Below are 20,307 nucleotides of genomic sequence, written 5' to 3'. Positions count from 1 at the left end.
GAGGGGTGGCCAGTCCTCTTTTGGCTGTGCCGGGTTGAGATTATAAGAGTACATGGCCATTGAGGCCAGATTGTTCTTCAAGATTATCAAACGTTTATAGATGACCAGCAGGGTCAAATAATAATCCCAGTTACCCCCGGACAGGGCCAACCAGGCAGGATATAACCCCACCCACTTTGCCAAAGCACAGCCCCCATACCACTAGAGGGATATCAACAGACCACCAACATACTACCCTGAGACAAGGCTGAGTATAGCCCACAAAGATCTCCTGCACCGCACAAGCACGTGGGGGAGCAAGACCAGAAGATCACGTCAGTGACACAACCCACTCAAGTCGAGTAGAGCAAAAAAAGCCTGGCACGATGTGACACACATATCCTAGGGACGGCATGGCAGAGCACTAGTAAGCTAGTGACTCAGCCCCCGTAATAGGGTCAGAGGCAGAAAATCCCAGTGGAGAGAGGGGAGCCGGCCAGGCAGAGACAGCAAGGGTGGTTCGTCATTCCAGTGCCTTGCCGTTCACCTTCGCACCCCTGGGCCAGACTACACTCAATCATAGGACCTACTGAAGAGATGAGTCTTCAGTAAAGACTTAAAGGTTGAGACCATTCCATGAAAATTGAGCTCTAAGCTCTGCCTCCAGCTGTTTGCTTCGAAATTCTAGGGACATTAAGGAGGCCTGCGTCTTGTGACCATAGCGTACATGTAGGTATGTATGTATGTGTAGCAGGACCAAATCGGAGAGATGGGTATGAGCAAGTCCATGTAATGCTTTGTAGGTTAACAGTAAAACATTGAAATCAGCCCTAGCCTTAACAGGAAGCCTGTGTAGAATGGCTAGCACTGGAGTAATATGATACAAATTTTTGTCAAGATTCTAGCAGCCATATTTAGCACTAACTGAAGTTTATTTATCTCTTTATCCAGGTAGCCAGAGAGTTAGCAACACCTCCGTCTTCACGCAATGCGCGGGGGATATGGTCAATAGTGTAACCAGGAGGAGGGGCCTCATTTAACAAAGTCAATTCATCAGGCTTGAGCCATGTTTCAGTCAGGCCAATCACATCAAGGTTATGATCAGTGATTAGTTAATTGACTATGACTGCTTTGGAAGTGAGGGATCTAACATTAGGTAACCCTATTTTGAGATGTGAGATATCACAATCTCATTCAATAATGACAGGCATGGAGGAGGTCTTTATTCCAGTGAGATTGCTAAGGCGAACGCCGCCATGTTTAGTTTTGCCCAACCTAGATCGAGGCACAGAGACGGTCTCAGTGGGGATAGCTGAGCTGACTACACTGACTGTGCTAGTGTCAGACTCCACTAAGCTGTCAGCCTGCTGCCTGGCCTGCACCCTATCTCATTGTGAAGCTAGAGGAGTTAGAGCCCTCTCTATATTGATAGATAAGATGACTAAATGCAGGTTACAGTTTAAAAAATGTGCGATCAACTACAATAGGCATGGCCAAACATTCATCCCTGTTACTTCTTACAGGCGTGTTTATGCCACCCAACTGGGCCCTATGTTACATGTTTGCCAGGCAGTTGCAGCAGTTATACATACTGTAGGTGTACCTCAATGTAACTGGGTCTCCGTAACTGGCAGCACAGCTTCTGGCTGAGAGCGTTTATATACACTCCTCTATATCAGCCTCTGTGGCACTGCAGGCCCAGAGTCATGCACTTACAGGAAACACTTGCTCTCAGCCTCTTCTCTTTCTTCTCTCCATCTCGCGTTGTCTTGCACTTCTGACTTTGTCATCTGCACCGTTTTATCTGTGGCTGCATCTCAACCTATTTTCCAGGTCGTCTTGGCAACCCGGGTGCAAACACAAAACGATACCTGCCCTGTGCACTTAACACTTGAGTAGATTTATCTGTTCATCTGTTATAGCCCCTTTCTTTCTACCTGATGAAAAAACTACTCTATCTTCTATTTAAACAGAAAGAAACACATTTTAGAAGTAAAAAAAAAGATCCAAGGTCTGGCACATTCTATTTTAGTATTCTTTTTATGAGGTTTTCAGTTCGTTGCTACTTAAATCCCTATTCACCATTTGACATTTTGGAACCTATACAGAAAAACCACATGATTTCACATGTGGAAAATCACATGATTTCACATGAAATTCATGTGGTCTTTCCGTAAGGGAGTGGAATTCTCCATGTTTCAAAGTAGAGCTCATATACAGTATATATACAGTGCATTCAGAAAGTATTCAGACCCCTTGACCTTTTCCACATTTTGTTACGTTACAGCCTTATTCTAAAATTGATAAAATTGTTTTCTCCCCTCATGACTCTACACACAATAACCCATAATGACAAAGCGAGAATAGGTTTTTAGAAATTCTTGCGCATTTATTACAAATTGTGTTTTTACAACTTGATTGGAGTCCACCTGTGGTAAATTCAATTGATTGGACATGATTTGGAAAGGCTGTCTATATAAGGTCCCACAGTTGACAGTGCATGTCAGAGCAAAAACCAAGCCATGAGGTCAAAGGGAATTGTCCGTAGAGCTCCGAGACAGGATTGTGTCGAGGCACAGATCTGGGGAAGGGTACCAAAACATTTCTGCAGCATTGAAGGTCCCCAAGAACACAGTGGTCTCCATCATTCTTAAATGGAAGACGTTTGGAACCACCAAGACTTCCTAGAGCTGGCTGCCCGGGCCAACCTGAGCAATTAGGGGAGAATGGCATTGCTTAGGGAGGTGACCAAGAAGCCGATGGTCACTCTAACAGTGTTCCTCTGTGGAGATGGGAGAACCTTCCAGAAGAACAACCATCTCTGCAGTACTCCACCAATCAGGCCTTTATAATAGAATGGCCAGACAGAAGCCACTCCTCAGTAAAAGGCACATGACAGCCTGCTTGGTGTTTGCCAAAAGGCACATAAAGGACTCTCAGACCATGAGAAACAAGATTCTCTGGTCTGATGAAACCAAGATTGAACTCTTTGGCCTGAATGCCAAGCGTCACGTCTGGAGGAAACCTGGCACCATCCCTATGGTGAAGCATGGTGGTGGCAGCATCATGCTGTGGGGATGTTTTTCAGCGGCAGGGACTGGGAGACTAGTCAGTACCGAGGAAAAGAGCAAAGTACAGAGAGATTCTTGATGAAATCCTGTTCCAGAGCGCTCTGGAATTCAGACTGGGGCGAAGGTTCCCCTTCCAACAGGACAATGACGCTAAGCACACAGCAAAGACAACACAGGAGTGGCTTCGGGACAAGTCTCTGAATGTCCTTGAGTGGCCCAGCCAGAGCCCGGACTTGAACCCAATCAAACATCTCTGAAGAGACCTGAAAATAGCTGTGCTGCAACACTCCCCATCTAACCTGACATAGCTTGAGAGGATCTGCAGAGAAGAATAGGATAAACTCCCCAAATACAGGTGTGCCAAGCTTGTAGCGTAACACCCAAGAAGAATCGAGGCTGTAATCGCTGCCAAAGGCGCTTCAACAAAGTACTGATTAAAGGTACTGAATTCTTATGTAAATGTCATATTTCAGTTTTTTTTTTGTAATACATTTGCAAAAAATCTAAAAACCTGTGTTTGCTTGGTGGTATTGTGTGTAGACTGATGAGGAAAAACAACGATTTCATCCATTTTAGAATAAGGCTGTAAAGTAACAAAATGTGGAAGAAGTCTAGGAGTCTGAATACTTTCCTAATGCACTGTACATCTATGGAGACTGAGAAGCAATTTAAGGGGAAACAGCCTCTCAATAACTTTAATGCACTAGAAAGACTAGTCCTTTGGGGACTTTCTCCCCTCTGTATTAAATTGCAGTCACAAGGTCGCTAGTAGGGAAGAAGGGAAATGCCAGAACACACACTGTACGTCACTGACAACGTATACTTCAGATTGCTTGAAGCATTGCCTACAATTGGCATCTCAAGGTCATTTTTGATCTGCAAGGTTGTCTGTACTAATGAATTATGTAAATTACCTAATTCATGCATTCATCTTTTGATGATAATTGTATACTTACAGAGACATACATTAGATGTAAATTAGAAATGTAAGATAAAGTGAAAGATAGATATAAACAATTGGCATGCCCTCATTGAAGCCTTTGACATTAGTAATATAATGCCAGCTTGTGGTAAAGATGTAGAATCTTAATTTGATCCACCCTGTTGAAGGAGAACTTTCCTGCAATGGTTTTAAAAGGCTTCTGAAGTTTGTAATTTCCACTTAGAAATTTCAGACTTGATTTTCCCTTATGAAAAATGTATCATCCCCTACAAAAATGTCCATTAATTATAATCCACATAATAATTCACATTTCCTGTTGCTGCAGGATTATTTTCCTGCTGTAGTAAACTGGCTCAAATTAAGATCCTACATCTGTAGGCTATTTGCTGCATGTCATCATGCATGCACGCATTTCTGCAAAGTAATTCACTTCCCTATGTGTACAATGATGTAGCATTAGATACAAAGCTACCGTAGACTCATGTTCAGAGGCTAATGCATGTTCACATATTTTCATTGGAGTCAGAATACTTTCTCAGAGCTCAGAACTAAAGAGAAGAAAATAAACATAAGACTTCAATATGCTTATGTCTAGCTGGCAACAACCATTGTTATTAACTGTTATCACCCTGTATCCTGTCCTGCAGCCAAGAGAAAGACCACCCCCATTAGGCCCCCAAGCAACAAATGCATTTTCTTACTATGTGAAAAATAGAGAGAATCTGCCAAAAAAGAGTAAGACGTGTATGTAGTATCTCAAATAGCTGTTGATGAAAACGTGTTTTGGCTTCCTGTCCCAGTAGCTGTGCACTGACAGGCACACACACGGTTCTCTGTCACACACAGTGATGAGTTGGTGTGATAAAGAAGGTGTGAGATAAGTGAGGCTCAGTCAGTCGTCAACTCAGAGGTTGACTGTGTTTCTCATCACCAATCACACTTCTGTCAGCTCTTGGGATGCAGCAGGCAGTCAGCCACAGTGCCTTGGACAATTACAGCCTACTCCTCCTCTCTCTCTCTCTCTCTCTCTCTCTCTCTCTCTCTCTCTCTCTCTCTCTGTCTCTGTCTCTGTCTCTGTCTCTGTCTCTGTCTCTGTCTCTGTCTCTGTCTCTGTCTCTCTCTCTCTCTCTCTCTCTCTCTCTCTCTCTCTCTCTCTCTCTCTCTCTCTCTGTCCACCCTGCATAGGCTTTACAGATGAGACTGTAGCCTAAGGGCAGATCCTAAACAGTACTATGAATGCCAGCCCCCCACCCTTTCTCCACCGTAGATGTTTTTTCAATGAGGCCCATTGTGCTTGGAGGCTTTTAACATATTTTTGGAGATTTTTTGGGGGGGTCGCCAACATTTTCGTGTGAGTGCTCGAGGGGGTTGGAAACGGGCACTGTTGTATCATCCTTATGTGGGCCCACTGTTACAGTAGCGGGATTCTTGGAATGTGACTTGATCTGGAGGATTATTTGCTGAAGTTTGGGTATTGCGTCTTTGCATTCATGTTCATAACTGAGTGAAGAGGGTAGAAGGCCTGGATTGAAAATGGCTTATTTTGCTTTCAAGTGTTCAACCCACGGTCCCATTTCTCTGAAAGCTTTGGTTTGTGTTGTATAAGGGTGCGTTTATGAGCCAGTTCTGGGAGGTAACAGCTCTGCTCTGCTACAGCTTTGCTAAGCAGCCAGTGCATAGGCAGGTGTGATTTGAACTGAGTGGGGTTTTCTGTCTGTACAGAAAACCACAAGATCAAAGAGTACGGAAGCTTTGTTTTTCTCTTCTGCTACTCTTTTTCTTTTCAACACACATGTAATAACCCCAGCAGTTCTGGTTGTCACATTTAGGCCATTTGTTAAGTCTACAAATATACAGTATATATTTTTTTATTCAAATTGTAGGTAATTGTATTAAACTGCTTTTATAGTATATTGCATTTTATCAGTGCATACCTGCACATTACAGAAGGCAACAACATTTATTTACCAATTAGATTAAATGTAATGTTTCTAATGGCTGATCTCTGGGAGTCTACACCACACACACACACACACACACACACACACACACACACACACACACACACACACACACACACACACACACACACACACACACACACACACACACACACACACACACACACACACACACACACACACACACACACACACACACATATGAAGACCCCCTCTTTTTTTAAACCACAGTGATTTCATTGCCATGGAATTCATACAGTCAGACAAAAATATGCTGTGAACTCCAGCTCCAGATACTGCAGAGGGAAAAGTGTACACAAAGGGATTCATGATGAATGGGACCCTTGTCTGTGAAAACACTGATTTCTCTCCACTATCGTGCCTTGTGCACGTCTGATTTAGAATTGAATATTTGTCTTTTTATAGTAGGAAATGAATGACCCCAAGATGAGTAGTTAATGAGAAGCATGAGGAGAACAGTCAGTCACAGATATGCTGTGTTTGCATGTGGTTGATGATGACATGTTCTGTAATACTGATCTGTATTATACTGAAAACAAGACGACTCTCTCTGTGTTCTAACCTTGTTCTCATCTCTCTCCCTTATCCTGGTTCTGCTCTGCAGGCAGTGGCCCCATCCAGCTGTGGCAGTTTCTGCTGGAGCTTCTGACGGACAAATCCTGTCAGTCCTTCATCAGCTGGACGGGAGACGGCTGGGAGTTCAAGCTGTCCGACCCTGACGAGGTGAGAGGTCATGACCCCCCCCACCACTGACCTTACATGGCATGGGGGCCCAAAACAGTTAGACAGATGAGGTTGATGTCTTTTTAATGTGACGCCAACAACACTGTCATTTGCCTCACTTAGACTTAGAGGAACCTTAGTGGTATCAGGTACATTTAGCTACATTAAATATTGATCCATGTCAAGAGAAGACATGTACACGATAACACTGTATTGTGAGGTTAGTGCAGAGCTTTGTCTCAAGTTTGATACACAGTGTAACAGGGTGCCTTTTCCCTCTGTGACTCAGGTGGCTCGGAGGTGGGGGAAGAGGAAAAACAAGCCCAAGATGAACTACGAAAAGCTGAGCCGAGGCCTGCGCTACTACTACGACAAGAACATCATCCACAAGACATCAGGGAAGCGCTACGTCTACCGCTTTGTCTGTGACTTAAAAAGCCTGCTGGGATACACCCCCGAGGAGCTCCACGCCATGCTGGACGTCAAGCCTGATGTGGACGAGTGAAAACAGAGGGATGAGAGAAGAGAAGAAGAAGAGGAGAGTAAAGGAGCTGAGGGGACTGGGGCTCAGAGATTGATATTTACCGTCCGGTTAAAAGGGGCGTCCATTTTGAGACCAAACATGTTCATTCTTAACACCTAAACTGTGGTCTGTATCATTTTGAGCTGTTGTCAAACGATGTTCAGAAAGGAAGCACTATGCCAAATGTGAAAATTCATAATTTGTTGCATTTGAGATAGATACAGGTATTACTTAGTAACTCAAGGCACATGGAAAGCTATCAATTAGAATAGAGTGGCCATTTAGCCTAAGTAGGACAAAAAACTGTCATTGAGGAAGAGGGCCAAGAGACAGTGAAGGATTCATCTTAGGGAAAGACATTGCATGGATGGAGAGTTCCTTCTATGGAATTTGTTGCCAAATTAAAAATGGAAAGTAGTGGAAGTAGGTCACTGTCTCTATGCCACTGCACACAATAGGCATTGGGTAGAGTTCTCAGCTTGGACCAAAAAAGTATTTTTATTTTTTACTGTTGTTTCAGAAGCATAATGTTTGTGCCAGTATTATCGTTGAGATTGTACTGTTGAGTCTCAGTCCGACCAGGGTTCCCCCGTTTAGTTTTTTTATGCTGATGAAGCTATTCTGAAACTAAACATTGCACCGTTTAAGGCTAAGTTAGTCCTGTCTCCTCTCTGCGAAAGCCCAATAACTGAAACATGCTGATTTGGTTATACAGACGACACTAGACACTGGCCTTTTTACTCATTTTCATAGGTTGGATGGAGAGTAACTTACTCATACCAAGAGCAGTTGATAGACAACTGAAAGTAACCGTTGCTTTAAAACTGACGCTTTCACCTTTGCACATTTGCCGCTTCACTATAGAAATATACTGTCTGCCACCAGGACTTTGCAGATTGCATACATTACTGTCCTGCCACCAGTAATAAAAGTCCTTAGACACCCTTTCTGTGGTGAGTTTTGAAAGTATTTGGACATAAAAGAGACAAACGTGCTCAATCTGTATATTAAGTGGTTTTCCATGCCCCCATTTTAGCATTGTTTTAGACGAGAACAAAGAGGGAGGGACCTGTTGTCGACAGATTGAATTGCGAGCCATGTACATGAGGGATTGGTTTTGTCGGAAAGCTTAGGAATGTAGAGTATACTGTATTTTTGTGTGTTATGTGGTGTTCTCTGAATGAAGGGAAGCTGCCATAGATAGGTAAGGTATATCGAGGATGCATTATGGTAGTAGGATGAAAAGATAAGGGTTCGAAGCAAGGAGTATAAACTTTGGATGACTGTTTGAATAAGAGGACTGGGTGGTTTTGGGAGGGAAGCGTGGAGTTGTGAAGTTAAAGAGAATGATCATCATTATGGCATGAGGATGAGATTAATGCTTGTGCCGCTGCACAGCTTGGAGGCTTTTGTTAACTGAAGTGTTTGTATTGATGCTCCCTTTCACCACTTTCGGAGGAGGTAGAGATCTATAGAAAACAGGACTACCATAAACAGTTGGGCTAAAGGACTACTTGGAGAGATGTGGCATTATATGCTATTTTCTTACCATGCTTTGTACATGCTTTTCTATTGTTTCTAAGACAGAAGGACATCCTATTCAGTATATGGAATCGATAAATGAAATTATATGCCCTGAATACTGTATGTACTTGTGCGGCTTGTTCCCACTGTTCCCACTGGTTGTCGTCAGTGGGAACATGACTGTACGCAGGCATTAGGGGAAAAGCCGAAGTCAAGAAATATCATCTTAAAATACAAATGTTATTGTTTACAGTGGCTGAATGTTACCCATATTGATGAAAATAGGTTTTGAAATGTCTATTTGTACAGATTGTATTTCATAACGCTTTATTAAGACCCAGATTAAACAAATAAGCAAGAGACAAAGCAGGAATAATAACCAAACCCATGTGAGGTCTAGGCGATAGATAGGGCTTTGGGTATGTCCACCATCTTGGAGGACAGGGACCGTTATTCCCTCACGTTCAAAGTGTTGTTTCTGCTTTGATCTTTTGATTTGTTGGAAAGCACTCAGCGTTAGGACTCAGCGAAGAGATTTGGCTGGACTGACTGTAGTTCCCCCTTGAGATTATAGGAAAGCGATATCTTTCCATATTAGTTACGTTTTAGTTGGGCAACTGACCACAGAGTTGGTACTTCAAGTGTCAGTCAGCATAAACACACACACACCCACACACACACATGTAATTGTGTAGAGAAGATTGAATTCTCTTGAACAAATCAATCCACCCAATCTCTGTGGTTCCGTCCTTTATGCACGCTACATTTCCAGGATTCACATCACTGTTTGATTATTACTGTTCAGATGTTTTTACTTCAAAGAATGTTTTTTTTATGTTAGGACAACTGTTCAGATATTTAAATATATGCTTAACTTGTTGTTGACGATGCCTTCCAGCTCCATGCCAGTCACCATTTTGAGTAGATCAGAATATAATATCTTTGTCTGTTTAAATGGAACATATACTGTGTCTGTTTGGACTTCAAAGTCAAGTTTGTTTCAGTAAATGTCATATACGTTAAGTTGTAGACACAAGTATTGCACAGCTATTTCTAAATGGACTAAATACATACATACACAGATACCTTAACATATTACCATATCTCAAACTGATCCATTAGGAAACCTGTTTTGTTATGGATGGTGTTGTTTTTTGTATATTTTATAGTGTTTCTGTATTTTTGTTAATGAGATACTTTTTATGTATTTAGTTCACAAACATTTGAATATTTTTCAATAATTTATATTTTATAAAAGAAAAAGACACAGACAGCTGGTGCTTTCATGGGAAATAAAGGTAGCACAGGAAAAAATGTAGCGATTTTCTTTCGATATAGAGAATAGACCTTTCTGTTAAAGAAAAAGGCTGATGCTGGCCCATCATTGATTTCTGCTGGAAAGTTTTATAAACTGAAGCTTCTATTTCTTAATGTACTTAAAAAAAAATTGTCATAAAAAATATATGTGAACAAATATTTCATACTTTTGTGTGTATTGTGTGGTTATTTCTTCTGATATTACCAGAGCAAAAAAGGCTTTTGAAACGTTACATCTATACTGTAACTTACAGTACATTGAGCTCTTAACATGAAAGAAATCAGAAATTGCAGTCTTAGAAATTGCAGTCTTAGTCAGCTCTTTGTAAACACAATAAAAGTAGATACAGAATTTTCTCCTGTACACATCATTATCCTCAAAATATTTCTGTGTACTCATTTTAATAACTACCTGGGCATATACTAGGCCTATACACATCACACATTGCATATTAATAACTCACATCCAAAACCTGCCTGAGCAAGTCAGTATCTCACTCAACCATGATACCACTTAAGACTGTGTTTACACAGGCAGCCCATTTCTGATCTTTTTCCTACTAATTGGTCTTTTGACCAATAAAATCTGGTATTTTCACATCAGATCTTATTCAGAGCTGATCTGATTGGTCAAAAGACCAATTAGTGAAACAAAAGATCAGAATTGGGCTGCCTGTGTAAATGCAGCCGAATACAGTACATCTACAATGTGCAGATTAATAGTATGTGTTGGTCTCAGTTTGGGCCTGGTGGCAGATCCAGGTCCCCTCTGAAAGGCATGCTGGGATGTCGCTTCCACGGCGATGGGTGACGTCAAAGCAGAAGCAGGCACACTGGGCCCATTCATGTGTTTGTAACCATAGGGTCCTAGCAATTCCACTTCAGATAAAAACCATACAGGCCGTGGCCCGCTCCCCAGCCGCTGCCCTGGCCGACACAGCACAGCTGTCTGGCTCCTCTAGAACAGCACACTGGATAAAAGGCCAAGGACCAGTCCCAGTACAGACTAGTGTTTTCATCCCACTGTCACAGAATGGTCTCTACCAAACTAAGCTTTATCAGTTATTGGCATAAAGATGAAAAATGTTATATTCCTTTACTGGGATGATAATGTATAATGGCTTGGTATGAGATGTCACATCAGAACAGAGGCTAGACCTTGAAATCCGTACCATATTTAAGACGTTTTGTACATCAAAAACCAAGTAGGAAGATCCTTGCTGAGATGTTCAATAGCGTGCAATATGCTCATGGTTCAAATGAGCTGTAGGGAAGAAGCTTAGGTTAGAACTTTACTATTAAAACTATAGTCTCAGACTCCTTAACAATGGTATCATTTTTACTGGGACTTGGATGCAACATGACTAAAACGTCTCGTACCTGCAACTTTTTATAAATACAGTAGACAGGATGTAGATGCTGACACTCACGCATGCACGCATACGAGCACGTACACACAGACACACTGGCTAATTTTCTAATGGACTGGAGGAGCATGTGCAGAGGGTGGCTTAGGTGATGCAGGTGGCTCTTCTAACATTTACGATTCCACCCCGTGGGCCTGTGATTCAGACCAGACACTATAACCAGGCCCCTCGTGCCAAAGAACCCGGAACAAAACCCAACACATCATGATACCATTCACACCTGTTGGTTTCACATCCAAAGAGAGAGAGAGATAAAGCACTCAGATGAGGTGTGGACTTCACATGGTAATTTGTTTGTATCTCACTCAACTCACAGACCCCCAAAACTAAATCACTGCTAAAAAGAGAAAAGAGAGAGAACATAACAGCGGAATAGAAAAGTAAATCGTAGCGCCTGGTGGTGGCACCAAGATGTCAGGAGACGGAGATGTCTGCCTCCCTGTCTGAGACCCCATGTCGCTCACAGCTTACTCCACTCCAGAAATGGAGAGAGACGCATTTGTCAGACTTCAACCCAAATATTTATCTAAAGGCCTCGCTTGCGAAGCTTCATCTGTCTCCTACGCCTAGTCTTTTAAACAGGAGTGAGAAAGGAGGAGGAGGATGAGGATGAGGATGAGCATGAGGAGGAGGATAGAGCACACTAAGGTTCAGACTGAGATAGCTGCACTACAGAGGTTGGTGAATTGTGTTGTTCAACACGGTTCAGGATGACATGTTGTTAAGATGAAAAGACTGAGATGCAGGGGAAGAATAGAGTAGGAGGGGGATAGGACCTTTGACTGGCTGTGTGCTGTGTTTACTGCCATTAGATTCTCCTAACCACCGGACCTTACCAGGCAAAACTCCTTGTCCTATTTAGTAAGCACTCTATGTTGTGCAGGCCTATTGCGTAGTTGGTTAAGCAATTTGTCTAGGATGGTAGAACCCATAATACCTCCCTGATCTCTGCCTCTCTCAGTACTTAATCACAGCTCCTCTGTAGGGAGAGAGGGAGAGTGTGACGCAGACAGATACAGCTCACTGCTTCCATTACGCAGAGAAGGCATGAAATATGACCAACATTCCCCTCGGCCCCCCATTGGCAGTAACACAACAGAGTTGGTTCTATTCTGGTCTTATTGTTCTCCATGGTAGAGTTTGCTTGTTTGAGTTAATATGGACCCAGGGTAGGAGTGGTGTCTGGGGAACACATAAACACATTGGTCCATGTCCGTTTCAAGAGACACTATCTTTTCCAACGGTCTGACCCTTCTCATGGTTACTGCTGTGACCAAACATCATTCAGAGACGAAGGATTTACACAATCACCACAGTTGTCAGAGACTGAGTAAACACCCAGAAAATAGTGACACTTTTAAGATGTTTGACATTTACGGAACATTCATGTAATTAACAAACTTGATTGACATACAAAAGAAGACATTGTATTTACTATGACTTCCCACTCCGGGAAAAGGAGGTAGTCAATCTCCTGCTTTTTTTCTTTTCATTCTCATTCATCTGTGTGTATTGTGGTGGAGGAGATGGGTTGACCCACATGTCATTGCAGGTGGAGGACTGTATTATACAGGTTTATGAAGGTCACGGCTGGGGCATCCTCAGCTTGGGCTGCAATTTGCATTTTTATTGCTGTTGTCGCATCCCCAGTTAATATGCCATTGACTCCCAAAGGCACCCCTGGTCCTCGTGGTAGCCCTGCTGAAATGAGAGGCAGTCTTGGGGCTGGTGGACTGCCCGCCCTGCATTCATGAGGGCCTGGGTACCAGGGACCTGGCATTCTGGGCAGGAAATGGAGTGGCTTCACATGGTAATGTGGACTTTCCATTAGTAATGGTGATTGATTTACAACCCAGGCACTACAGTACCTGTCAGATACAGGGCCACACTGAGGGGGGTGGCTTCATTGTGAGGAGGTGAAGGAGTAGATGTGTGTTTGAGGAGTGAGTGGAGTGGTCTTGCCCGGTTAAGGGGAGAGTGTGGAGGGTTGGTGGGGTGAAGGGATGGTCGTGAATGTGTGGAGCCACTCTCCTGCATTGATTACAAAATGTCTTCTCCAGACCACAAGAACAAAGGGGAACGGTAATACGCTATAATTTATTTTCCTGAATAAAGGTCATTTTCAATTTTGGTTCTTAAGAGGCCAATTTATTACTTGACTTGAATACAGACACTGCATTTGATATTTATAGGTCTAGAAGCGTTTCAGTTGGACATACTGTAAGAATGTGATTCCATGCATGTGTTCCTCTGTCTGTACAAGTGGATTGTGTGTGTGTGAGCATGCACGGGTGTTTGTGTGTGTGTGTGTGTTTGTGTGTGTGTGTGTGTGTGTGTGTGCAGCTGGATTAGAACAGGTTTTGGTCACTGTCCAGTTGTAGGACCGAATGTTTTCACTTCTCTTTTACAGCGGGTCGGCTGGGATTCAACAACTTTCCCAGGACATCTGCTCAGAGCGCCCACGTTAGAGCCCTTGGCCAATCAGACGGCATTGAACGCCCCTCAGACCAGTGTGTGCGTGCTTTGATTGGCAGCTGGAGCCAGGGCCCAGAAAGGGAAGGCCTGAGAATTTTCCGAAACATTTTCATCTCTGCCTTGGTTCTCGCCAACATCTGCTTCCAATCACAGTCAGCGAGTAGCCCCCCCATCCCCCCAGTCTGGCTTTCTTACAAACACACACCAGTCCCATGCTGGCCACCCCCTCAACCCCTGCCACTGCTGCCGCCCACCCCTCAAAGGCCCACAGTCCTCTCTCTTTCTGCTATGGACCCTCCACTCCCTAGCCCTCTCTATTCCCCCTCGCTTGTAATGACTCCTTGCATTACATTCATGATGAGTAAGATTTTTTCCATGGTTAGGATTTGAAAGCTTTCAAATAACCAACAACTGAGGGAAGTGTTAATTGTCTAGCTTTGTCCACAATATTATCTTCTAATGTCCTTGGTAAGAAATATAACTGGCTTGAGAGGAGATGTTTTCCATTGTGGGTGTGAGAGTTGTGGGTGGGTGAAGAGTGAGTGGATCAGATATGAATGTCTTAAATTAAGGTAAAGTGAACACACAGACACTAACACACTAACACACACGCACACACACAGCTGCATCATGGAACTGCTGCTCTCAGCACCCCACTCCCACCCTCTCCCTGAGAAAACAGAGTCAACCCTTTTCGTTCTTCACCAAAGCCCCATGGCTTCCACTCTCTGTCTTTTCTCTTTCTTCTTGTACGTAGCTTGCCTTTCCCCCTTTACTAATGCTTTCAACCCCCAGCCCCTCCCCCTTAATTAAACTACTTCAGCCTCATGTGTGGTCAGTTGTAGCTCTTCTTGCGTGACTTTCAACCATGCAGATTGAGTCAATAAACAGTGAAAACCCTGCTTATCATAGCAGGCACTTTCCATACATATTCAGAAATAAGCATGGTGAATCACTGTAGTCTAACAAAAACACACAATCTAAGGAGCTCTTACTGGAGTTCTCAGCGGCATTCGCAGGAGGTTGTCTTACTGTATTACTTCTGCCTCTGAGGCTTCAAGGCTAAACATGGGAAACAAGTTTCCTGGAGAGAAAAGTTAGTCAGAGAAAGGTTAAGGATTTTTCCAACTCCCACTAACATGTGCTGTACAACCTGTACTGTGCAGTACATGTGCTGTTGACAAACAATGAATGTCAAATTCTGTACATCAATAAATCAAGGACAATGAACACTGTAGCTGTGATGCCAGTAGTGAACCACAACCTACCATCATTTAGTGAACAGCCACTGATAAAGAGTATAACAAACATGTTAGCTCTAAGGCACAAACACAAGTCATGGGTTTCTAGTGACCTAAGATGTAGATACAGACTGTTCTTGAGCTTCCTTCCCATTGACCTTTGACCCTTAACATCATTGGCTCTCTGGCCTGCTCCTGCTGAAGCTGTTGTGATTTAGTGCCCAGTAGTACTGACTGCTCTTCCTGGGTAATCCAGGGCCTGGCCTGGACCTGGCCTGGCAGTAAATCTACTGTCTCTGTCTAGGGAGATAGGGTCAAACTGCAGACAGGGTTCTTAGCTTGTATCCTTTGCCTAAGACATTTTCTGGTAAATCGCATTGATTCAACCTAGACGGAATGCAAGTAAAACATTACGAGAGATATTTTAATGGACCGTCTTCTTGCCTGTATTTCCTGCACAGGCACTTGTGAAAGTAGAAGAGTTGAGTAAACCTTAGGTTACCTCTGACTGCGGGAATTGAGGTCTCCTTGGCAGAGAGCAGAGCTGAGGAGGCAGTAGACAGCCAGGTCATGTTTGGTCTATGGTCTCTGGTTACAGTGGTCTCTCACCCCTCCACCTCTCATCACTTCACCAGTCTACTCTCACCGTCCATCAGCCTCTCAGAGGTGGCTGACCAGGATGCAAGAGTGCAAGCGTTGCCATAACCAAAAATAAAAACATGGACACAGAACAAGCATGGGTGAATGTGTGTGACTGCAGCCTGTGCTAACTAAGCAGAAGAGGGGGAAAAGGAAAATAAAGTAATATTCAGCACCTGCTATCCCACAATCCTTAGTAACTCATGGGGAATTGGTTACCTGCTTCTTGTCTTAATTCACACTAAGGGCTCTATTCAATCCGTATTGTGGAAATTCTACGCTAAAGCCAAATAAGAATTTAAAGGCATTGTTCCCTCGTTGGCGGAGACGGCATTCATGGTAAATGCTGCATATGTCGGCTCAATCGGAAATTACCTTTACATTTATATTGCAAAATCTGTAACGCTGTAACGATTGTCTGTTGAAGAAGGTGTGGACCAAAGCGCAGCGTGGTAAGTGTGCATGCTTTTATTTCAACTGAACACTAATAACAAAAATAACAAAAATAGAACAACACGAAACAGTCCTGTCAGGTGCAGAAACACAAACCAGAAAATAACTACCCACAAAAACCATGTGGGAAAAAGCTACCTAAGTATGGTTCTCAATCAGAGACAACAATAGACAGCTGCCTCTGATTGAGAACCACACCCGACCAAACAACAAAGAAATACAAAACATAGAAAATGAACATAGAATGCCCACCCAAATCACACCCTGACCAAACCAAAATAGAGACATAAAAAGCTCTCTGCGGTCAGGGCGTGACAAACGCTTCCGCAATAGGGATTGAATAGAGCCCTAAGTATCTTTCAATATTTTTAAGGCTGATTAATTATGTTATCAATTTATAATACATCTCTATAGCTACTTTACAAATGGTTCCTCAACTGAAGCTAAAGGACAAACCGGGTGACACTTTAAAATGTAAGCAGTTTAGAAAATAAAATGCAAAATCTTCACAAAGTCTTACTTTGATTTAAAACACTAGAAAGTTACAGCAGATATTGTCCTTGTGAGGAATTCAACCCTCCCTCTCTCTTCCAATGGCCACACTGAGTAAAGTAATCTGTGACAACCTTTGGCATCTCAGAGGTTAAAGCTTTGTGGGAAAGGACAAGAGCATTTAGAGTTTGTGTGAAGGCAGACATACACAACATGAATGAACTCACACAACATTAATTAACACATTTTCTTGCAATAACACATTAAAATATATCCTCTCTGCTTTGAGCCATAAACTAGGTGGACGTAAACTTACACAAGAAAACATTCCTAAATTGATCGGTCTGCTGGCCGGTGGCTTTGCCAGTGGTTAGGGCAGCCAGGCCGGCAGGGGAGAAGGCCACTGGGACTTGGGAGGTGCTCTGAGTGGTTTGCTGCCCATGAGTGGGCATCTAGGTGGACAGCTATGAGCCCTAAACTGGCAGAAGATGGTCACAAGCAGAGTTGCATATCATTGCTCTTTGGGGTTGCAGTTGCTAATGGAAATACAATGTTCTTCAAGGGAACTCTCAAGAGCTCCTAAAGGTCAGAGATCATAGTCACTCTTACGTTTTCATTTATTTATTTTCTGTATTTAAAATGTCACAACCTTACTGTTGTAATATGGAAACATCTGAAGGAGTTGATAGACAGGTGATTATGGCTAGATAAGGTTTCAGTTTGGCAAGAACATGGAAACATGGTCTCTTTTCACTGTAGTTCAAAGGTTAACACTGTCTACATTTGGTTTCTTGAAGTCATTCCTGGAGTCGTTTGACCCCTAAGCTCTAAAGTTAGTCAGTGGCACATTTTTTGCTTGTTCAGAACACACAACAAAATCATCATCTCCCATGGCTATTTTCAGTGGAAGGCAACATTCCACAAACCCACAGTGTACAATACCTAGAATTAAGCTTGGTAAGTCCCACCACTTCTTTCCAAGGAAGCTGAAATCATGCAATCAACTAAGCCATGTTGCCAGTAGTATTTTTCCACAGAATCGTTCTACATGACTAAGTAGACACATCAGCCCACTCTTACCTCTCTCACTGTCTCAGTGTGATGTCACAAGATGGCACTGTCCAAGATGACACTGTCCAACAAGATGGCACTGTCCAACAAGATGACACTGTCCAACAAGATGACACTGTCCAACAAGATGACACTGTCCAACAAGATGACACTGTCCAAGATGACACTGTCCAACAAGATGACACTGTCCAACAAGATGACACTGTCCAACAAGATGACACTGTCCAACAAGATGACACTGTCCAAGATGACACTGTCCAACAACATGACACTGTCCAAGATGACACTGTCCAACAAGATGACACTGTCCAAGATGACACTGTCCAACAAGATGACACTGTCCAACAAGATGACACTGTCCAAACTCCCCCCCCCCCCCCCCAAGGCACTTAGGCCTACATGCGTGTATCTCACAAAAGCCAGAGAGAGAAAATGGGGGGGGGGGGGGGGGGGGGGGTGAGGAAAAGTTCCCTGGGCCTGCTTCCCAAGTCTGCATTCCCCAGAATCAGGCAGCAATATAAACAGGGCCCTCCAAGTGACTAAGACCTAATATAAACCAGAGTCAGGCGTCTGTCTGTGCCAGCTGGGTACCACCCCACTGAGTCAATGAAACTTTAAAAGACAAGAGAGAAAATACAATGTAACACATACCATCAATAGTGAGGGAACGTGAGGGGGAGGGTCGGAAAGCAGTTTTTCACACGCTGCGTAGGAGACAAACTCACCTCAGGTCACCGACTTTCCCATACAAGGATCACAGTGACATATGGACATCGAGTTAGTGTTGTTCATCGACTGGAAGAACAGAACTTCCCATAACTTGTGTGAGTGCATGTGTGTCTGTCTGTGTATATTTGTGTTGTTGTGTGTATTATGTCTATGTGTGTGCGTGTGTGTGACTGCCCAAAAGCAGCTATGTTCCAAGAGAAGGTGTAGGCGACGGAGGAAGTCCTCCTGATTCTCATAGCATGAATGCGTACTATAGACTGAACAGGGATGTTGAAACCCCTCACTAAGCCCAGATGAATGTTGATGGTCTAAGTTTGGCCCTTGGGTGGCCCTCAGTGTTCTCCGTGGGGGTGTGGTGTCTAGTGGAGAGGTGTTGGGAGGGGAAGAGGGGAGGAGGAGGGTCTGGTTTTCAGGTCTGAGCCAGAGCAGACAGTCCTGCTCTTTATCAGTGTAACATGGTGGGGCTAGACTAGAGATTAGTCACCAAACCACCATGTAGTCTCTTCAGTTATGATAGTGGTTGTGTAATACATAACACATACTAACAGTCTGTTGCGGTACCTGGATCTGAATCATAACACACACCAACAGTATGTTGTGGTACCTGGATATGAGTCATAAAACACACTAACAGTCTGTTGAGGTAGCTGGTATGAGTCATAACACACACTAACAGTCTGTTGAGTACCTGGATCTGACTCATAACACACACTAACAGTCTGTTGAGTACCTGGATCTGAGTCATAACGCACACTAACAGTCTGTTGAGTTAGCTGGATATGATTCATAACACACACTAACAGTCTGTTGAAGTAGCTGGATCTGAGTCATAACACACACTAACAGTCTGTTGAGTACCTGGATCTGAGTCATAACGCACACTAACAGTCTGTTGAGTTAGCTGGATATGATTCATAACACACACTAACAGTCTGTTGAGGTAGCTGGATATGAGTCATAACACACACTAACAGTCTGTTGAGGTAGCTGGATATGAGTCATAACACACACTAACAGTCTGTTGAGGTAGCTGGATATGAGTCATAACACACACTAACAGTCTGTTGAGGTAGCTGGATATGAGTCATAACACACACTAACAGTCTGTTGAGGTAGCTGGATATGAGTCATAACACACACTAACAGTCTGTTGAGGTAGGTGGATCTGAGTCATAACACACACTAACAGTCTGTTGAGGTAGGTGGATCTGAGTCATAACACACACTAACAGTCTGTTGAGGTAGCTGGATATGAGTCATAACACACACTAACAGTCTGTTGAGGTAGGTGGATCTGAGTCATAACACACACTAACAGTCTGTTGAGGTAGGTGGATCTGAGTCATAACACACACTAACAGTCTGTTGAGGTAGCTGGATATGAGTCATAACACACACTAACAGTCTGTTGAGGTAGGTGGATCTGAGTCATAACACACACTAACAGTCTGTTGAGGTAGCTGGATCTGAGTCATAACACAATGATACGTGTTTGTGATACTGGTAATAATTCTGACAGTTGTTTGTAGTAAGAACAAGAGAGGTGGTAACTGAAGAAAGAGAAACTTTAGCAACAAGTTGAAAAAGGACAAAGGGCAGAAAAACAACTGAGGGGCACATGGGAGAATAACATTAATCAATAACCCTGGAGTGACCAATTTCTGCAACAATGCAAACACGTTTACACACTGGTCTTAAATGAAGTCACAAAGAGGTCA

At 43.2% G+C, this 20,307-nt stretch overlaps 1 protein-coding gene across 1 annotated transcript in view; it reads left to right on the top strand.

Annotated features, from left to right (window-relative positions):
* LOC120028667 (protein c-ets-1-B) overlaps positions 1–10,226 on the top strand; it is a 28,181-nt gene extending 17,955 nt beyond the window's left edge. Inside the window, exons 7-8 of the mRNA XM_038973877.1 lie at positions 6,580–6,698; positions 6,988–10,226. Of these exons, the coding sequence (XP_038829805.1) occupies positions 6,580–6,698; positions 6,988–7,203 (335 nt within the window). The 3' untranslated portion in view covers positions 7,204–10,226. The remainder of the gene's footprint in view (positions 1–6,579; positions 6,699–6,987) is intronic.
* The last annotated feature ends 10,081 nt before the right edge of the window (positions 10,227–20,307 follow it).

This window comes from Salvelinus namaycush, chromosome 34 (assembly GCF_016432855.1).
Source record: "Salvelinus namaycush isolate Seneca chromosome 34, SaNama_1.0, whole genome shotgun sequence".
NCBI lineage: Eukaryota > Metazoa > Chordata > Actinopteri > Salmoniformes > Salmonidae > Salvelinus > Salvelinus namaycush.
The sequence above is the reverse complement of the archived record's forward strand: the minus strand, read 5'-3'. Positions and strand labels throughout refer to the sequence as shown.